Below are 12838 nucleotides of genomic sequence, written 5' to 3'. Positions count from 1 at the left end.
TGTGTCCCAGGGTCTCTGGTTCTCAATGACTCTCTCGTCTCCCGTGGCCTTTCCACCTCCCTAGTCCAGGTTTCCCTATCCTCTTGCCTGGCAACTAGAGATTGGTAATTCTTGAATTCTTCTAGAAGAGAACCTATCCTAACTGTGTCCCAGGGTCTCTGGTTCTCAATGACTCTCTCGTCTCCCGTGGCCTTTCCACCTCCCTAGTCCAGGTTTCCCTATCCTCTTGCCTGGCAACTAGAGATTGGTAATTCTTGAATTCTTCTAGAAGAGAACCTATCCTAACTGTGTCCCAGGGTCTCTGGTTCTCAATGACTCTCTCGTCTCCCGTGGCCTTTCCACCTCCCTAGTCCAGGTTTCCCTATCCTCTTGCCTGGCAACTAGAGATTGGTAATTCTTGAATTCTTCTAGAAGAGATCGTATCCTAACTGTGTCCCGGGGACTCTGGTTCTCAATGACTCTCTCGTCTCCCGTAGGCACTCCTTTCCACTCTACTATTCACACTCTGCTCTTCTCCCCTTTACTCTACTTTCTTCTCTTCCTTCCCTCTACACTCCACACTCTACCATCCACATCTCTAGTCTCCTCTCTTCCTCTATGTCCACTTGCAATCACCCCTTTCACTCTCACTCACTTATCCACCTACTGTTTATCTAAACCTCCCTCACACACTACAGCACCCATGCACACACTCTCATACACAGGCACATCGCTCTAACAGACAATAACACACCTGTAACAATCCCTCCCACAGTCTCTGGTTCACCGTCCTTCCTATGACTGCTCTCGTGATCCACCCCCGAACCCCCACTATGCCACCCATTCAATCCCCTTTATTAGTGTTCTTTTACTTTGGTTACAGCCCTCTCCTGGCTCTAGGAACAGACCTATGCCTGTTTTCTGTTTTTACCCAGTGGCTGGATTATAGCGGTACACGTCTTTAAAAGGTCCTTTGACCCCGGTCCCCTTCTGCAGCTCAGGCCCACTAGCCATTCTGGATGGCTTCGCTCCAGACTGCTCGTTTGGCGTGCAGTTGTATTGTTGCCGCAGTGGAGTGTCTTACTGCACTGTAAGCAGGTTCTCTTGCCGCCTCTCTCTTGTGGGTCACGTAGTTTGGTTTCTACCACAGGGATTTCCGGAAGTCCAATTCCTGTAAAGATAAAGCGCGAGCACTGGCCAGAAAGGGGCGTGGCCAGCTTTGGGTGATTGATCGTGGTATCCTGGAGCAACAAGCAAGTAAAGGGGAGGCAGAGACTGAGACCCTCCCAAATCTTTCACCCTGCCCCTGCGGCATTGCTGGCTTTGGTAAAGTACCCAGCAAGCCACCTGCCCTAGGTTGGGAGAGGTCCCTATCCAAGATCCTGCCCTATCCAAGACCCTGCCCTATGTAAGACCCTGCCCTATGCAAGAACCTGCCCTATCCTGCCCTATCCAAGGCCCTGCCCTATCCAAGACCTTGCCCTATCCTGCTCTATGCAAGGCCCTGCCCTACCAAGACCTTGCCCTATCCTGCCCTATCCAAGACCCTGCCGTATGCAAGTACCTGCGCTATGCAAGAACCTGCCCTATGCAAGACCGAGCCCTATGCAAGAACCTGCCCTATCCTGCCCTATCCAAGACCCTGCCCTATGCAAGACCCTGCCCTATGCAAGAACTTGCCCTATGCAAGAACCAGCCCTATCCAAGGCCCTGCCCTAATCAAGACCCTGCCCTATCCTGCCCTATCCAAGACCCTGCCCTATGCAAGACCCTGCCCTATGCAAGAACCTGCCCTATCCTGCCCTATCAAAGACCCTGCCCAATGCAAGACCCTGCCCTACGCAAGACCCTGTCCTATGCAAGAACCTGCCCTATGCAAGAACCAGCCTTATCCAAGGCCCTGCCCTAATCAAGACCCTGCCCTATCCAAGACCCTGCCCTATGCAAGACCCTGCCCAATGCAAGAACCTGCCCTCTGCAAGACCCTGCCCTATGCAAAACCCTGCGCGAACCTGCCCTATCCTGCCCTATCCAAGGCCCTGCCCTATGCAAGACCCTGCCCTATGCAAGAACCTGCCCTATCCTGCCCTATCCAAGACCCTGCCCTATGCAAGAACCTGCCCTATCCTGCCCTATCCAAGACCCTGCCCTATGCAAGACCCTGCCCTATGCAAGACCCTGCCCTATGCAAGAACTTGCCCTATCCTGCCCTATCCAAGACCCTGCCCTATGCAAGACCCTGCCCTATGCAAGACCCTGCCCTATGCAAGAACTTGCCCTATGCAAGAACCAGCCCTATCCAAGGCCCTGCCCTATCCAAGACCTTGCCCTATCCTGCCCTATCCAAGACCCTGCCCTATGCAAGAACCTGCCCTATGCAAGACCCTTCCCTATGCAAGACCCTGCCCTATGCAAGAACCTGCCATATACACGAACCTGCCCCATCCAAGACCTTGCCCTATCCTGCCCTATGCAAGAACCTGCCCTTTGCAAGACCCTTCCCTATGCAAGACCCTGCCCTATGCAAGAACATGCCCTATACAAGTACCTGCCCCATCCAAGACCTTGCCCTATCCTGCCCTATCCAAGGCCCTGCCCTACCAAGACCCTGCCCTACCAAGACCTTACCCTATCCTGCCCTATCCAAGACCCTGCCCTATGCAAGACCCTGCCCTATGCAAGACCCTGCCCTATGCAAGAACCAGCGCTATGCAAGAACCTGCCTTATGCAAGACCCTGCCCTATGCAAGAACCTGCCCTATCCTGCCCTATCCAAGACCCTGCCCTATGCAAGACCCTGCCCTATGCAAGAACCTGCCCTATGCAAGAACCAGCCCTATCCAAGGCCCTGCCCTATCCAAGACCCTGCCCTATCCAAGACCCTGCCCTATGCAAGCACCTGCCCTATCCTGCCCTATCCAAGACCCTGCCCTATGCAAGACCCTGCCCTATGCAAGACCCTGCCCTATGCAAGAACGAGCCCTATCCAAGGTCCTGCCCTAATCAAGACCCTGCCCTATCCTGCCCTATCCAAGACCCTGCCCTATGCAAGACCCTGCCCTATGCAAGAACCTGCCCTATCCTGCCCTATCCAAGACCCTGCCCTATGCAAGACCCTGCCCTAAGCAAGACCCTGCCCTATGCAAGAACCTGTCCTATGCAAGAACCAGCCCTATCCAAGGCCCTGCCCTAATCAAGACCCTGCCCTATCCAAGACCCTGCCCTATGCAAGACCCTGCCCTATGCAAGAACCTGCCCTCTGCAAGACCCTGCCCTATGCAAGACCCTGCACGAACCTGCCCTATCCTGCCCTATCTAAGGCCCTGGCCTATGCAAGAACCTGCCCTATCCAAGACCCTGCCCTATGCAAGACCCTGCCCTACGCAAGACCCTGCCCTATGCAAGAACCTGCCCTATGCAAGAACCAGCCCTATCCAAGACCCTGCCCTAATCAAGACCCTGCCCTATCCAAGACCCTGCCCTATGCAGGACCCTGCCCTAGGCAAGAACCTGCCCTCTGCAAGACCCTGCCCTATGCAAGACCCTGCACGAACCTGCCCTATCCTGCCCTATCCAAGGCCCTGCCCTATGCAAGACCCTGCCCTATGCAAGAACCTGCCCTATCCAAGACCCTGCCCTATGCAAGACCCTGCCCTACGCAAGACCCTGCCCTATGCAAGAACCTGCCCTATGCAAGAACCAGCCCTATCCAAGACCCTGCCCTAATCAAGACCCTGCCCTATCCAAGACCCTGCCCTATGCAAGACCCTGCCCTATGCAAGAACCTGCCCTCTGCAAGACCCTGCCCTATGCAAGACCCTGCCCTATGCACGAACCTGCTCTATCCTGCCCTATCCAAGACCCTGCCCTATGCAAGACCCTGCCCTATGCACGAACCTGCCCTATCCTGCCCTATCCAAGGCCCTGCCCTAGCACAATTAGCAGAGGCGATGAAGGACACCCCACAGGTTCTGATATGCTTTATTCATTAAGCCTTGTCTTGAAATGGAGTTCAGATGCAGAGTGATATGTGTGCGCCTGGGACTCGACTGACATGAATGCCCTCCTCTTTCTCTAGTGCAAAATCCAGGAACCGCAGAAGCCTACAATGGTGAGTCAGGTGTATCATCATTGAACATGTTGTTACACACATGTCTATGTGAAATCAATGTCTTGTGAAGATGCCTTATGCAGGGGAGTTGCTAGGTCTGGAAAAGACCCCGGGCTAAGCTGATGTCGGAACTGTTGGGACTGGGGGCTAGCTAGTGTTTTGGCTGTAGCTCCTGAGATTCTATCCGGGGCTACAACCAAAAGATCAGGGGCTATAGCCCCCTTAGCCCCCCCCTAGCAACGCCCCTGGCCTTATGCTTAGGGAAGTCTTTCTAGTGGCGCATGAGGAAAGGCCGGGATGAGGCACAGCCCCGCTCCCAGAAAGGCCTCAAGGACAGGACCCATTGAAAATCCATCAATGGGAGTTTGCACAATCATGGGAAAGGGCGATGGTCCCTGTCCCACTAAACGTTCATAATCAGGCCTAGCAAGAAGCCATCGGCTTCAAGGGGGCTGGGAGGTGGTGGCCAACCTCTGGAAAGGGTGCAGGTCCTGGACGTAGAAAGCCTCAGTAATTAGGGCCCGGTGAGAATCCTTGGCTTCAAGGGGGCTGGGACGTGGTGGCCAACCTCTGGAAAGGGTGCAGGTCCTGGACATAGAAAGCCTCAGTAATTAGGGCCCGGTGAGAATCCTTGGCTTCAAGGGGGCTGGGAGGTAGAGGCCAACCTCTGGAAAGAGTGCGGGTCCTGGACGTAGAAAGCTTCAGTAATTAGGGCCCGGTGATAATCCTCGGCTTCAAGGGAGCTGGGAGGTGGTGGCCAACCTCTGGAAAGGGTGCGGGTCCTGGACGTAGAAAGCCTCAGTAATTAGGGCCCGGTGATAATCCTCGGCTTCAAGGGAGCTGGGAGGTGGTGGCCAACCTCTGGAAAGGGTGCAGGTCCTGGACATAGAAAGCCTCAGTAATTAGGGCCCGGTGATAATCCTTGGCTTCAAGGGGGCTGGGAGGTAGAGGCCAACCTCTGGAAAGAGTGCGGGTCCTGGACGTAGAAAGCCTCAGTAATTAGGGCCCGGTGATAATCCTCGGCTTCAAGGGAGCTGGGAGGTGGTGGCCAACCTCTGGAAAGGGTGCGGGTCCTGGACGTAGAAAGCCTCAGTAATTAGGGCCCGGTGAGAATCCTTGGCTTCAAGGGGGCTGGGAGGTAGAGGCCAACCTCTGGAAAGAGTGCGGGTCCTGGACGTAGAAAGCCTCAGTAATTAGGGCCCGGTGATAATCCTCGGCTTCAAGGGAGCTGGGAGGTAGAGGCCAACCTCTGGAAAGAGTGCGGGTCCTGGACGTAGAAAGCCTCAGTAATTAGGGCCCGGTGATAATCCTCGGCTTCAAGGGAGCTGGGAGGTGGTGGCCAACCTCTGGAAAGGGTGCAGGTCCTGGACATAGAAAGCCTCAGTAATTAGGGCCCGGTGAGAATCCTTGGCTTCAAGGGGGCTGGGAGGTAGAGGCCAACCTCTGGAAAGAGTGCGGGTCCTGGACGTAGAAAGCCTCAGTAATTAGGGCCCGGTGATAATCCTCGGCTTCAAGGGGGCTGGGAGGTAGAGGCCAACCTCTGGAAAGGGTGCGGGTCCTGGACGTAGAAAGCCTCAGTAATTAGGGCCCAGTGATAATCCTTGGCTTCAAGGGGGCTGGGAGGTAGAGGCCAACCTCTGGAAAGGGTGCGGGTCCTGGACGTAGAAAGCCTCAGTAATTAGGGCCCAGTGATAATCTTTGGCTTCAAGGGGGCTGGGAGGTAGAGGCCAACCTCTGGAAAGGGTGCGGGTCCTGGACGTAGAAAGCCTCAGTAATTAGGGCCCAGTGATAATCCTTGGCTTCAAGGGGTCTGGGAGGTAGAGGCCAACCTCTGGAAAGGGTGCTGGTCCTGGACCTAGAAAGTCTTCACAATAAGGGAATAGTGAGAAGCCAATGGCTTCATGGAGTGGAGCTCCAGCAGCCAACCGCGGGGAAGGGACTTCATGCAGGTGCCAGGGTAGATTTCTTTGCTGATCTCCCCAGAGGGCAGGCAGCACCACTGTGTGCCTCTCACCTCAGAGCACCCTTTGGGTTTGGGGGTTTGGGCAGGCAGCACCACTGTGTGCCTCTCACCTCAGAGCACCCTTTGGGTTTGGGGGTTTGGGCAGGCAGCACCACTGTGTGCCTGTCACCTCAGAATATCCTTCAAGTGTGGGGTCTTGGGCAGGCAGCACCACTGTGTGCCTCTCACCTCAGAGCACATTTTGTGTTTCGGGGTTTGGGCAGGCAGCACCACTGTGTGCCTCTCACCTCAGAGCACCCTTTGGGTGTGGGGTCTTGGGCAGGCAGCACCACTGTGTGCCTGTCACCTCAGAATATCCTTCAAGTGTGGGGTCTTGGGCAGGCAGCACCACTGTGTGCCTCTCACCTCAGAGCACCCTTTGTGTTTCGGGGTTTGGGCAGGCAGCACCACTGTGTGCCTCTCACCTCAGAGCACCCTTTGGGTGTGGGGTCTTGGGCAGGCAGCACCACTGTGTGCCTGTCACCTCAGAATATCCTTCAAGTGTGGGGTCTTGGGCAGGCAGCACCACTGTGTGCCTCTCACCTCAGAGCACCCTTTGTGTTTCGGGGTTTGGGCAGGCAGCACCACTGTGTGCCTCTCACCTCAGAGCACCCTTTGGGTTTGGGGTCTTGGGCAGGCAGCACCACTGTGTGCCTCTCACCTCAGAGCACCCTTTGGGTTTGGGGTCTTTGGCAGGCATTTCACACTGGATCACCTGATGCCTCTCAAACACATATTAGAGAGATGGGGTCTGCCAGTCGCAGTAGAAGTCTGGAGGACACACTCTGAAGAGCACAGGCGCTGTTCCCAGGGGTGGCAGTGATAGGATCGTTCCCCATCGAGGCCCACATTAGGAACCCCCAATGCATCCCCCTAAGGTAGAGCCCATTGGAGCTTCTGTTTTCACAGCTTTGGGGGTGATAAGTAGTTGAACTTGCTCTAAAGTTCACTGCTTTCTGACCAATACTAGAATGTCACCCCGCCTCTCTCTTTCTCGCCCCCTGTTTTAATTGGCCCTGTGGGGTTGGGACCCATCTGTGTTTACTCGTCGGGTCACTGCCATCATCGTAGCCCCTGAATTCACCCCTAACTTCGCAGACTTCGCTTTTCGTGTTTCTGATGCTGTGGAGGTTGTAGTTTCCAGAGATTGAAAGAGCTCAAAGTGTATTGATGGAGGGTGCAGGCACACCATGGGGGGGGGGTGACTTCCTATTGGTCAATCCCTCACTGTCATGTTCTCGCGGGATGTGTAAGCAATGAACACCCACGCGTGCGCAGAAGTGCCATGAAGTGCCACGTGCATGTCTTCTGACCTGAGCTCCCCTTCTCTCCCCAGAGACCCTGCGGCGCTATGTCAGATTCTCCAACCGTGAGTACCGCTGCTGCGCGCACTCTGCCTTTTATACATCCAGCACTGGTGTAGCCATGGACGACACAGATAATACACAATACATTCCGATATTACCATTATTTTATATGAAAATGATTATTATATTTGGTTTATATATACATCAACTTTCAACTATCACATCATGTGCACATACTCACATAAGTTAATCCTATTGGTGTAAAGGTCTGGGAAGGACGCTCACACCGCCCAGGAATTGCACTTTGAGAGAGCAAAGCGTAAATCAACAGCGCTTTAATAAGAGCGTGTTATATATAGTACTTTTATCCAAAGCGCTTTGCATGGAACCTTCTCACATACACCTGATAAGATGAACTCATGCTCAAAGCATGTTCCATATGGCTGTTCCATGCATGCCCCAGTGTTTCTAGTGGGGCTGTAGGATTGCAACATGTCTATGGGGCAACTTCAGACAATAGGACTGGATGCAAGCGCTATATAATGCGCCTTCACAGAATACATAAGGAGAGGCTGCAGCACACTCGAAGCCTCGCCAATGCACAAGTGCACTGAGGGCTAATGAGCACAACAGAGCATACATCTGACAGCAGTGACTGAAGAGAAAACCGAGGGTCGATACTATTATGGTGTGAGGAAATATAAAAAAAAAAGAATATACATTGACTATTGGTGGTGTAAGAGTGCACAGAGGGCCTATAGAATGAACAGAGTGTACATTAAACATTGGTGGAGTAAGAGTACACAGAGGGCCTATAGAATTAACAGAGTGTACATTACACATTGGCGTAGTAAGAGTACACAGAGGGCCTATAGAATGAACAGAGCACACATTTAACATTGGTGGAGTAAGAGTACACAGAGGGCCTATAGAATGAACAGAGTGTACATTATGCATTGGAGTAGTAAGAGTACACATAGAGCCTATAGAATGAACAGAGCATACATTAAACATCAATGGAGTAAGAGTACACAGAGGGCCTATAGAATTAACAGAGTGTACATTACACATTGGTGTAGTAAGAGTACACAGAACGTCTATAGAATTAACAGAGTGTAAATTAAGCATTGGTGTAGTAAGAGTACACAGAGGGCCTATAGAATGTACAGAGCATACATTAAACATCGGTGGAGTAAGAGTACACAGAGGGCCTATAGAATTAACAGAGTGTACATTACACATTGGTGTAGTAAGAGTACACAGAGGGCCTATAGAATGAACAGAGCACACATTTAACATTGGTGGAGTAAGAGTACACAGAGGGCCTATAAAATGAACAGAGTGTACATTATGCATTGGAGTAGTAAGAGTACACATAGAGCCTATAGAATGAACAGAGCATACATTAAACATCAATGGAGTAAGAGTACACAGAGGGCCTATAGAATTAACAGAGTGTACATTACACATTGGTGTAGTAAGAGTACACAGAACGTCTATAGAATTAACAGAGTGTAAATTAAGCATTGGTGTAGTAAGAGTACACAGAGGGCCTATAGAATGTACAGAGCATACATTAAACATCGGTGGAGTAAGAGTACACAGAGGGCCTATAGAATGAACAGAGCATACATTAAACATTGGTGGAGTAAGAGTACACAGAGGGCCTATAGAATGATCAGAACATACATTAAACATTGGTGGAGTAAGAGTACACAGATGGCCTATAGAGTGAACAGAGTGTACATTACACATTGGTGGAGTAAGAGTACACAGATGGCCTATAGAATGAACAGACCATACATTAAACATTGGAGAGTAAGAGTACACAGAGGGCCTATAGAATGATCAGAACATACATTAAACATTGGTGGAGTACGAGTACACCGAGGGCCTATAGAGTGAACAGAGTGTACATTACACATTGGTGTAGTAAGGGTACACAGAGGGCCTATAGAATGAACAGAGCACACATTTAACATTGGTGGAGTAAGAGTACACAGAGGGCCTATAGAATTAACAGAGCACACATTTAACATTGGTGTAGTACGAGTACACAGAGGGCCAATAGAATGAACAGAGTGTACATTACACATTGGTGTAGTAAGGGTACACAGAGGGCCTATAGAATGAACAGAGCACACATTTAACATTGGTGGAGTAAGTGTACACAGAGGGCCTATACAATTAACAGAGCACACATTTAACATTGGTGGAGTATGAGTACACAGACGGCCTATAGAATAAGCTGAGTATGCATTAAACATTGGAGACTAAGAGTACACAGAGGGCCTATAGTATGAACAGAGCACACATTTAACTTTGGTGGAGTAAGAGTACACAGGGGGACTATAGAATGAACAGAGTGTACATTAAACATTGGTGGAGTTAGAGTACACAGATGGCCTATAGTATGAGCAGACTACAAAGATTCAGAACACGAAGTACGATCCTTTCCTCCACAACTAGGCAAGAGTAAAATTTCAAGACTGCTTTATGCTGACGATGTCATCCTACTGGATCAGACAGCTGTCGGTCTCCAGAGGCAATTGACCAACTTTGTGAAATACATTACCAATCATCATCTGGAGATTAACAAGTCTAAAACTAAAATATTGATTTTAGGAACAAACAGAGAAACCTCGGACAAATTCAAATGGTACGTGGAGCGTGTACAGATTGAAAAAGTGACCGAATTCAAATATCTAGGAGTTACGTTAGATAACTCAAAACAGGAAAAGGCGATAAAATCAGTCTTACGATCAAAAATAAGAAGTCTGGGCGCCCAGGCACAGGCTGTGGACAGAAAATTTTTGCCGCTTCTCTCTCGCACCAGTACTAAATTTCTATAAAGCAAAGGTTGTTCCCGCCATCTCCTATGGAGCAGAAACCATGCTATTTCTACCAAATTCGATATGGACGGAACTGGAAAGTTACTTCTGGCGAAAAGTTCTCAACCTTCCAACTTCTACTCCTATCTCGCTTATAAGACGAGAACTAAGTTTGTTGTCATTGAAGGGAGTAATAGAGCGAAACACCCTAATGCTCTACAGAAAGACTCTCTTAGAAGACCGTCCTAAACTTCTCAATGCCATGTATGAAGAACAAATTGGTGCTTAATGTTCCCACTTAAACCGTTGGACAAAAGCTCAGGAGGAAAAACTGAAAGAGATCCAAAGCTCGCTAAAAGAACTACTAGAGAATCCTGTAAAAACACAAAAAAGATTAAATGAGCAAGACTGGATCCAAACCCTGGACACGGCAGCAGCATATAAATTGCAGGCTCACTTACCTCCACAGGCGTGGAAGCTTAACGAGCCGCAGCCTTTCTTGGCAAAGTATCCAAACAAGAAACTTAGAAATCTATTTTTAAAGGCTCGATTGAACTTGCTTCCCACTAATGAAATCTTATGTATTAGAAGCCAGTCGGAATCCAACATTTGCAGATTCTGCAAAAATCAATCCGCGGTGGAGACCGTCCGACACCTTCTGATACTATGCCCAGCTGTTGATTATATCAGAAGACCTTACTTGGAAAAAATCTTCGCCTCGTCGTACATACAAGACGAAGATCTTTGGTGGTTTTGTTTGATAGGAGGAAAGAAAACATCTTGGGTAACGGCCACAGCAAAAAAAAATGTTGGACTGTGTCTTTGAACGCCTCCAAACGACAGAGGGACAATAGAGAAACTTTGCCTCCTTTGTTCTTTCGTCATTCTCAGTTTCTTTTGTAAAAACCTTTGTAGGTTAAAAAACCAATAATAATAAAAAAAATAGTATGAGCAGAGTAAGCATTAGACATTGGAGAGTAGGGGTACACAGAGGGCCTATAGAATAAACATAGCACACATTTAACATTGGTGTAGTAAGAGTACACAGAGGGCCTATAGAATCAACAGAGTATTCATTAAACATTGGTGGAGTAAGAGTACACATAGGGCCTATAGAATGAACAGAGTGTACATTATGCATTGGTGTAGTAAGGGTACACAGAGGGCCTATAGAATGAACATGGCACACATTTAACATTGGTGGAGTAAGCGTACACAGAGGGCCTATACAATTAACAGAGCACACATTTAACATTGCTGGAGTACGAGTACACAGACGGCCTATAGAATAAGCTGAGTATGCATTAAACATTGGAGACTAAGAGTACACAGAGGGCCTATAGTATGAACAGAGCACACATTTAACTTTAGTGGAGTAAGAGTACACAGAGGGACTATAGAATGAACAGAGTGTACATTAAAGATTGGTGGAGTAAGAGTACACAGAGGGACTATAGAATGAACAGAGTGTACATTAAACATGGGTGGAGTAAGAGTACACAGATGGCCTATAGAATGAGCAGAGTATGCATTAAACATTGGAGAGTAAGAGTACACAGAGAACCTATAGAATGGACATAGCACACATTTAAAATTGGGGAGTAAGAGTACACAGAGGGCCTATAGAATGAACAGAGTGTACATTACACATTGGTGTAGTAAGAGTACATAGAGGGCCGATAGAATGAACAGAGCATACATTAAACATTGGTGGAGTACGAGTACACAGAAGGCCTATAGAATGAGCAGAGTATGCATTAAGCATTGGAGAGTAAGAGTACACAGAGAGCCTATAGAATGACCATAGCACACATTTAACATTGGGGAGTAAGAGTACACAGATGGCCTATTGAATGAATAGAGTGTACTTTACACATTGGTATATTAAGAGTACACAGAGGGCCTATAGAATGAACAGAGCATACATTAAACATTGGAGAGCAAGAGCACACAGAGGGACTATAGAATGAACAGAGCATACATTAAACATTGGAGAGTAAGAGTACACAGAGGGACTATAGAATGAAGAGAGTGTGCATTAAACATTGGAGAGCAAGAGCACACAGAGGGACTATAGAATGAACAGAGCATACATTAAACATTGGAGAGTAAGAGTACACAGAGGGACTATAGAATGAAGAGAGTGTGCATTAAACATTGGTGGAGTAAGAGTACACAGAGGGCCTATAGAATGAACAGAGCACACATTGAATATTTGTGGAGTATAAGTAAACCGAGGGCCTATATAATGAATGGTGGTTACATTAAACCACGTTGGAGTAAGAGTTCAGCAAGGACCTATAGAATGACAAGGGCGTGCATTAAGTATTGGTGTAGCTAGAGTAAACAGAGGGTCTATGGAATGAATATTGTTTGAGTATGAAAATTATGGAAGGAACCACTCAGAGTATTTCTATTTTTCTCTCGGCAGTGACCAGAGCTTGGAACCTGAACAGCTACAGATGTGAGTGTTTTGATGCTTTTCCTTTTCTGTTATGTTATATCATGTTATGTTAATTTCTTAAGTGCGAGGTCACATGGGGGCATCATGGTGTTAGGGAGGGAGGCCAAGTTCAGACCAGGAGTCATGATTCTCTCATTGATCAGA

General features: G+C 49.0%; 1 protein-coding gene across 1 annotated transcript in view; it reads left to right on the top strand.

Annotated features, from left to right (window-relative positions):
* LOC138517048 (uncharacterized) overlaps nt 1-12838 on the top strand; it is a 341761-nt gene that overhangs the window by 84624 nt on the left and 244299 nt on the right. The window contains exons 6-8 of the mRNA XM_069632564.1: nt 4058-4090; nt 7429-7461; nt 12662-12694. Coding sequence (XP_069488665.1) covers nt 4058-4090; nt 7429-7461; nt 12662-12694 — 99 coding nt within the window. The remainder of the gene's footprint in view (nt 1-4057; nt 4091-7428; nt 7462-12661; nt 12695-12838) is intronic.

This window comes from Ambystoma mexicanum, chromosome 6q, assembly GCF_040938575.1.
Source record: "Ambystoma mexicanum isolate Mex_15411 chromosome 6q, UKY_AmexF1_1, whole genome shotgun sequence".
Taxonomy (NCBI): Eukaryota; Metazoa; Chordata; class Amphibia; order Caudata; family Ambystomatidae; genus Ambystoma; species Ambystoma mexicanum.
Note: the sequence above shows the minus strand (reverse complement) of the source record. Positions and strands in the feature narration are given on the sequence as shown.